Below are 8,366 nucleotides of genomic sequence, written 5' to 3' on the forward strand. Positions count from 1 at the left end.
ATTTCCTTCCCCCGTAGGGACTTCGTCTCACGACCTTCGATCCTCAAAGGCATCGTCTCAACCGTAAGGTTGTCGCGCACTTGAATATCATCCATTTGAATCACATGAGACGGATCCGGAATATACTTCCTAAGTTGAGACACATGGAACACGTCATGCAAATTCGAGAGGTTTGGCGGTAACGCCACTCTATAAGCAACTTTTCCCACTCTACTCGTAATTTGATACGGTCCAATGAAACGAGGAGTCAACTTCTTAGCTTTCAATGCTCGTCCAACACTGGACGTAGGTGTGACTCTTAGAAACACATGATCACCCTCTTGAAATTCCAAATCCTTTCTCCTCTTATCATGATAACTCTTTTGCCTATTTTGAGAAATCTTCATCTTATCCCGAATCATCTTAACCGTCTTGGTAGTTTCTCGAACAATCTCGGGTCCAAGTACCACACTTTCACCAGATTCATGCCAACACAACGGAGTCCTACACCTCCGCCCATACAAAGCTTCAAAAGGCGCCATTCCAATACTTGAATGGTAACTATTGTTGTAAGTAAACTCCACCAACAGAAGGTGAGTATCCCATGAACCTCCTTGTTCAAGAATACACGCCCTTAACAAATCTTCCAAGGATTGGATAGTCCTCTCCGTTTGACCATCCGTCTGAGGATGATACGCCGAACTCAACCTCAACTTGGAACCTAAAGCTTCTTGCAAACTCTTCCAAAATTCTGAAGTGAACCTCGGATCTCTATCCGAAACAATACAAAGAGGAACACCGTGCAGCTTCACAATAACATTGGTATAAATCTCCGCCAACTTCGACACCGGATAACTTATGTTAATAGGAATAAAGTGAGCCGACTTCGTAAGCCTATCAACAATCACCCAAATAGCATCACATCCTCTAGATGTATTCGGTAAACCCGTCACAAAGTCCATGGAAATGCTATCCCACTTCCACTCAGGAATTTCTAACGGTTGCATCAACCCCGCAGGTTTCTGATGCTCCATCTTTGATTTCTGGCAAGTCAAGCACGCATACACGAACTGAGCTACTTCACGCTTCATTCCCGACCACCAAAATAATCTTTTCAAATCTTGGTACATCTTAGTCGCTCCGGGATGAATACTCAAATTACTCCTATGGCTTTCTTCCAAGATCATCCTTTTTAAATCCACATCATCGGGAACACAAATCCTATCACGAAACCTCAACACACCTTGTGCATCCAATTTGAAATCCTCATTCTCAGATTGTCCGAGTCCAATGATCACATCAACAAGTTTCATATCCAACTTCTGAGCCTCTCTAATGCTATCAAGAAAATCATTGTTAATCTTTAACATACCCAAAATCACACTTCTTGGTGTCACCTCGATCACTAAGCTCATATCTCGGAATTTCTCAATCAACTCCAACTCTTTCATCATCAAGGTCGACATATGCAAAGTCTTCCTACTTAGAGCATCGGCCACCACATTCGCTTTTCCCGGATGGTAGTTCAACCCAAAGTCATAATTCTTTAGCAATTCCAGCCATCTTCTTTGTCTCATGTTCAGCTCTTTTTTATCAAACAAATACTTCAAGCTTTTATGGTCACTAAAGACTTCAAATCTAGATCCATAAAGGTAATGTCTCCAAATTTTCAAAACAAACACAACCGCCGCAAGCTCCAAATCATGCGTAGGGTAGTTCTTCTCATGAATCCTCAATTGTCTAGAAGCATAAGCAACCACCTTACGATTCTGCATAAGCACACCTCCTAATCCCATCTTCGAAGCATCGTAATAAACCACAAACGGTTCCTCGGGATTTGGCAAAATCAAAATCGGAGTCGTTGTCAACCTTTTCTTCAACTCAAGGAAACTGTCTTCGCATCGGACATCCCACACAAAAGCAGCACCCTTACAAGTTAATGTCAAAGGAAGTGCCAACTTAGAAAAGCCTTCTATAAACCTCCTATAGTAACCTGCCAAGCCTAGGAAACTTCTTATCTCGGTAACTGACGAAGGAGCTTCCCATTGCAACACTGCATCAATCTTCGATTGATCAACCGCAATTCCGTCACCGGAAACAACATGACCAAGAAAGCTAACTTCTCTCAACCAAAACTCACACTTAGACAACTTAGCATACAATCTCTTCTCTTTCAACACTTGCAAAACAATACGCAAATGTTCCACATGCTCTTCCTCCGACTTAGAATAAACCAAAATGTCGTCTATGAACACCACCACAAATTGATCCAAATAAGGATGGAAAATGCGATTCATGTACTCCATGAATACTCCCGGCGCATTAGTAACGCCGAAAGGCATCACCGTGTACTCGTAGTGTCCATAACGAGTCCTGAAAGCAGTTTTCTGAATGTCCTCATCTTTCACCTTAATTTGATGGTAGCCCGACCTTAGATCAATCTTACTGAATATACGAGCACCCACTAAACGATCCATCAAGTCATCGATCCTTGGGAGTGGATACCTATTCTTAATCGTCACCTTATTCAATTGTCTATAATCAATACAAAGTCGCATGCTTCCGTCTTTTTTTTTCACCAGCAAAACTGGAGCTCCCCAAGGGGATACACTAGGTCTCACAAACTTCCTTTCAAGCAAATCCCCTAGCTGACTCTTCAGTTCAGCCAACTCTGATGCTGACATCCTATACGGCGCCATAGAGATGGGTCTAGTACCAGGTACAAGGTCAATAGTGAACTCAACTTCTCTTTCTGGCGGTGCACTAGGAATCTCATCGGGAAAAACTTCAGGGAAATTGCACACCACCGGCAAGTCCGCAATTACAGCCTGACTCTCCACAGTTAAAGCAAACAACATCCTTCTGCTTACAATCACGAGCCACATGTCCCGGCATACCACAACGGAAACATCTCGTTTCACCAAGCCTACACACATTACTCTTGTGACCCGACTTTCCACACTTGAAACAGATAACATTAGCAGGAGCATCTCCCCCACTTGTTCTTCGACCCGGAATCACTTTCTATTTCCCTTTTCCAACCGGAGTTTCATATGGCTTACCACGGCTGTGTTGGCCCTTTCCTCTCTTCTCAGACAAGATCTTATAGTGTGCATTGTTGTCCTCTTCAAAGATTCTATAACTATCAATCATATCCGCAAAGACGCGAATCTTTTGATATCCCACAACTTTCTTAATTTCCGGACACAATCCATTTTCAAACTTGATGCACTTAGAGAATTCGGCATTGGCTCCATCATAGTGAGCATAGAACTTAGCCAATTCAGTGAACTTAGCAGCATACTCCGTGACTGACAAGTTCCCTTGCTTCAACTCGAGGAATTCAATCTCTTTCTTTCCTCACACATCTTCTGGATAATACTTCCTCAAAAATTCTCTACGAAACACTTCCCAAGTAATCTCCTCGCCCGCAGTTTCCAACCTTAGACGAGTGTCCACCCACCAATCATCGGCTTCACCTGACAGCTTATGAGTTCCATAACGGATCTTTTGCACAAGAGTGCAATCCATCACTCTGAAGATTCTTTCAATCTCCTTCAACCAAGCCAAGGCTCCTTCAGGATCATACCTACCCAGAAAAGTAGGCGGGTTCTCCCTCTGAAACGTCGCCAGACTATGAGATCCCACGTTCTCGTCAGCATTGGGTGGGTTCGTGAACGCCTGAGCCATTGCCTGCATAGCTGCAGCAAGAGCCTCATCATTCCTCCCAGCGTTTCTTCCGGCCATCTTACACTTTTTCTCACAACACAAACACGGATTAGCAACAAATTAACAACACAAGGTCGTTAAACAACAAAAGACTCAACAACGTGGTCGGATGGACCGACCTGCTCTGATACCACTAATGTAACACCCCAATTCTACCCGTCGTAATTTCAATTAAAAATCAGAGTAAACAAATTTCACACAAAATTGAGGCATCACATATATCATTTCATCAACACTTAAACAAATTGCACAACACGGCAATTGCGCAAGGATCCACTTAGTCCTTGTTAAATAATAACAACACTGTATATGGATTCACCTAGTCCATATAGCAGCAAGACACAAAACATCGCAATGGAAATCATTTAGATAATTAAGTTGAGTCGTACATCTACACATTCAAAAGAAAACAAGCAAACAAATGCCCATCACAACTATCATATACAATGATATACAAAAGGGCATTGTTACTATCAAAATCATGAAAAACGTCCATTAACCCCTGAGTGTTACAATCCTAATCAGAGCAATGACGCCAAAAGTGTGCTACCACTATCCTCCTCTCAACCTGGAGCACCTGCACGTTACCAATATAAAGGTAACGGCCAACAACAAAAGGGTGAGATACTCAAATCATATAATCAAGATAATGATAAGCAATATATAAGTAAATTCGGAAAGTTAGGAATATTGTAACCACATCGCACAATCCTTCACTTGAATGCTTATGTATTTAATCATAAACAAAGTCAATAATCATCCACAACATCAATGTTACATCATAGCATCTCATCACTTTAACATTTCATCAATCCATCATACAACATTACGATTCATCGCATCATCGCAAAATATCACCGCACATCATAAACCGTCACATAACAACAATTATCACAAAGTGCGGAAATAAACATAACCAACATATGTGACTCAACTATACAAATGCTATGCGGTACCGACTCGTCGCTTTGCCATCAAGGCCAAGGCTTTATGCCCACTCCGCTTTTGCCAAAAGGCCACGTCGTTATTGCCAAAAGGCCACGTCGCTATTGCCAAAAGGCCACGTCGCTTATGCAAATGTATGTGACTCCATGATAAATGATACACATACACCAAAATCATCATCGCATCAACATAACTCATCACAATGGCCGAAACCCACGTCGCTATTTCCATTTAGGCCACGTCTCCATTCACATGCATAAAAGCATTCACACAACATCATCTTCACCAACATTCATACATATGTTTATATATAAAACAAATGAGAATATTCATCACAATCAATTGTTTCATCATACAATCTCTTAAGTAATTCAACGTCATGCTATGTTTATTTACATCGCACACCTACACACTATAGTTAAGTGGTATTCCTCATTAATCAAATAGGCTTCCTACTATATCAATTATTAATCACTTTTCCAAAATAATCACTTATTAAAATAAGCCCTTATAATGGCCTATAAACATCAACTACATGTAGAAAATTTCATAAGCTTCGTAACGCTTCGAACGGGGACCAAAACGGAGTTACGGTTCAAAAGTTATGACTTTTTGAAGTTTACAAAAGAATTATGTTTTCAACTCAGTTGGCGCCGCGAACTCTTTTTCGCGCCGCGAATTTAGCAGAAAACAGAGAAAATGCGTTTTTGACCATTAAATACCTTTCGGACCTCCGATTACGATTCCGTAAAAAGTCTCATTCTCAGAATTCAACGAACTACAATATTTTCAATATTACAAAGCCATTCTAACCACAATTTAACTTTTATTTCATCATTCTAAACATCATTCAATTAATTTCCAACACTTCCTAAATTCACAATTTGTTAAATTACTCATACTTTGATTCATCAACACAATAGCATATTTTTCACAACATACATCAACCCCAAACCATCAACAACAATACAACACACAATGTTATTTATCATTCTTCTAAACCTAACCCTAACATTTTGCAAAGAATTGATACATGTTCAATAATCACAAACAATCAACACTACATCAAGAACACAAACAACATTTTCAAAGCAAGGAATCCAATCACAACGTCAAAACCCAACAATATCCTCTAACAACCATTACCCACATAAAACCCATCATTTTCATAATTATAGGAAATGATAACTCACACCCTTACCTTAGAGATGATGATTGAGTTACTCTATAGTGTTCTAGCAAGCTTGGGTTGATCAAGATGATGCTCTTCTTCTCCAATTTCCTCTTCCTCCTCCAAACCCTAACTTTTCTCTCTTTTCTTCTCTTTTCTCCTCCTTCTCTCTACTTCTTCTATTTCTCTTCTTTTTCTTTCTATCTTATTTCTATTCTATTTCTATTCTTTGTTTTAATTAAATAAAAACTAACTAATGGGCTTAATTGTTACACCTCCCTTAATTACTATATACACCACTAGGCCCAATAGCTATTATACCATAATTCTCATAATTAAACTCTAATAATATATTAACACACAATAAAATATTTTACCGAAATAATTATAAATCAAACATTATAAAAATAATAATAATAACACTTAATAAAAATCGGGGCGTTACAGTTCTTAACCAAGACTCCATGCTCGTTACTTGCAACAAACCCTTGATTCATGGTTGATCCATTCATGTATCCTTAATATCAATGGAACTTGGGTGTTGATAAGGTGTAAACCATAATCCACCAAAATGGATTATTGATATTAAGGATAATATGATCCATCCCATGACCTTTGTTTGGTGTGCTTTACTTGATCCTTGAGTGTGATTGTTGCATTCATGCATTCATGCACTCATTTGCATCCATATCATCAAAATAATAAGAAAATTTTCAAGGAACTTAAGGGGTTTGTTTTGCAAATTTTCAGACATGGAAAGACAAAGAAGGAATACAAAGAAGTACAGTTTCAAACAACCAGACTTGAAAGAGCTAAGGAATTTGACATCCTATGTATTAGATCCCTTGGGTTTCAAGGCTCGTTTTGGGAAGCTTCTCCCTCTTCTGACTACTCAGGTGGACGAAGGATTGATGAGTGTATTGGTGCAGTTTTATGACCCTCTGTACGTTGCTTCACGTTTCCGGATTTCCAGCTTTCGCCTACACTTGAGGAGTATGCCTACCTTGTGGGTATACCTATCCTAGACCAGTTGTCGTTCAGTGGCCTAGAGAGTATTCCTACTTCTCAGGAGATAGCAGACATGTTGCACATAGATGAATCTCTGGTTGGTGCTCATATGACTACCAAAAGTGGAATTCAAGGTCTCCCTTCTGAGTTCCTCATCGCTAAAGCTACTATGTATGGGAAGGCCATGAGTGAGGATGCCTTTGAGGCCCTATTTGTACTTCTCATTTATGGGTTGGTGTTGTTCCCCAACATCGACAAGTTTGTGGATGTGAATGCTATTAGGATTTTCTCTACCCTTAATCCCGTTCCGACTCTGTTGGGTGATACCTATTTCTCTTTGCATATAAGGAATGCAAAGGGTGGTGGTGCCATTGTGTGTTGTTTGCCTCTATTGTATAAGTGGTTTATTTCTCACTTACCGCAGACGGTCGCTTTCAAGGAGAACGAAGGATGTCTACGGTGGTCCACGAGACTTATGTCTCTCACTAATGATGATATCTCTTGGTACAACCGTATGTATGATGGTATACCGATTATTGACTCTTGTGGTGAATTCTCCAATGTACCCCTTCTTGGTACATGTGGTGGGATTAACTACAACCCTGTTTTGGCACGTCGTCAGCTTAGGTTCCCCCTGAAGGATAAACCTAATAACATTCTATTAGAGGGTGTGTTCTTCCAGGAGGGTAAATATCCCCAAGGCTTGAAGGGCAGAATGGTCCATGCTTGGCGCAAGATTCATAGGAAAGGAAGGAAGGAGTTGGGTCCTAAGAATTGTGTTGCTATGGAACCTTACACTGCTTGGGTTAGGAAGAGAGCGTCTGAGTATCTCATGCCTTATGAGTATCCGAGACCTACACCTTTGGTTATGGCTGGGCCTTCAACCCTCCTTGACCAAGTGTCGCAACCTGAAAAATACAGTGTGCGAAAAAACAACCGGCGAAAGAAAAAGACAGAAGAGTCGCCACCGTGCGTTATTCATCCCAAAGGAAGGAAAGGAAACGCTCGAAGTAAACCTGAAAAAGGAAAGGACAAGACGGGGTCTCGCAACCAAATCTTGGGTTCGGGAGTCGGTTATGCGAAGGGAAGGTATTAGCACCCCTACGCATCCGTAGTACTCTACGGGATCCACTTTTGTGGTTTTTTGTCTAAAGGGTATGGGTTTACCTAATGTGTTTATTTACTAAAAAGATTAAGAGAAATGACTCGCGCGGATGTCGCATCCACTGCATACGTATCTCATCTGAATATGAGAATCAGAGTCTTCGTAGCTCGGCTGACCTATGGGTTGGGGGATGTGTGCTCGCTAAGACATTGCGTCTCATGCCTACGTATCTCATCTGGAATGAGAATCAGAGCAAGCCGTAGTTCGGCTAACTACGGGGTTGTGGATTGGGTTTTGGACGAACGACGTTACTACGCAATCTACCGGATGCTCGACCTTTGGAGACTTACTCATCTGTAGTAGAAGGAGTAAACGTGTGTTATGGAGAAGAAAAATCAATGAAGGGTTTGTTTGCATTGTAGGAACGCG

General features: G+C 40.7%; 1 protein-coding gene across 1 annotated transcript; it reads right to left on the reverse strand.

The window, feature by feature from the left end:
* Nucleotides 1-3,003: 3,003 nt before the first annotated feature.
* LOC127136690 (uncharacterized) lies at nucleotides 3,004-3,726 on the reverse strand. Its single transcript, XM_051063221.1, has 2 exons — nucleotides 3,346-3,726; nucleotides 3,004-3,252 (listed from the first exon to the last, which is right to left on the reverse strand). Exons 1-2 carry the CDS (start codon nucleotides 3,724-3,726, stop codon nucleotides 3,004-3,006), a joined length of 630 nt encoding a protein of 209 aa, XP_050919178.1.
* Between the last annotated feature and the right edge of the window lie 4,640 nt (nucleotides 3,727-8,366).

Source organism: Lathyrus oleraceus, chromosome 4 (genome assembly GCF_024323335.1).
Source record: "Lathyrus oleraceus cultivar Zhongwan6 chromosome 4, CAAS_Psat_ZW6_1.0, whole genome shotgun sequence".
In the NCBI taxonomy this organism is placed as follows: domain Eukaryota; kingdom Viridiplantae; phylum Streptophyta; class Magnoliopsida; order Fabales; family Fabaceae; genus Lathyrus; species Lathyrus oleraceus.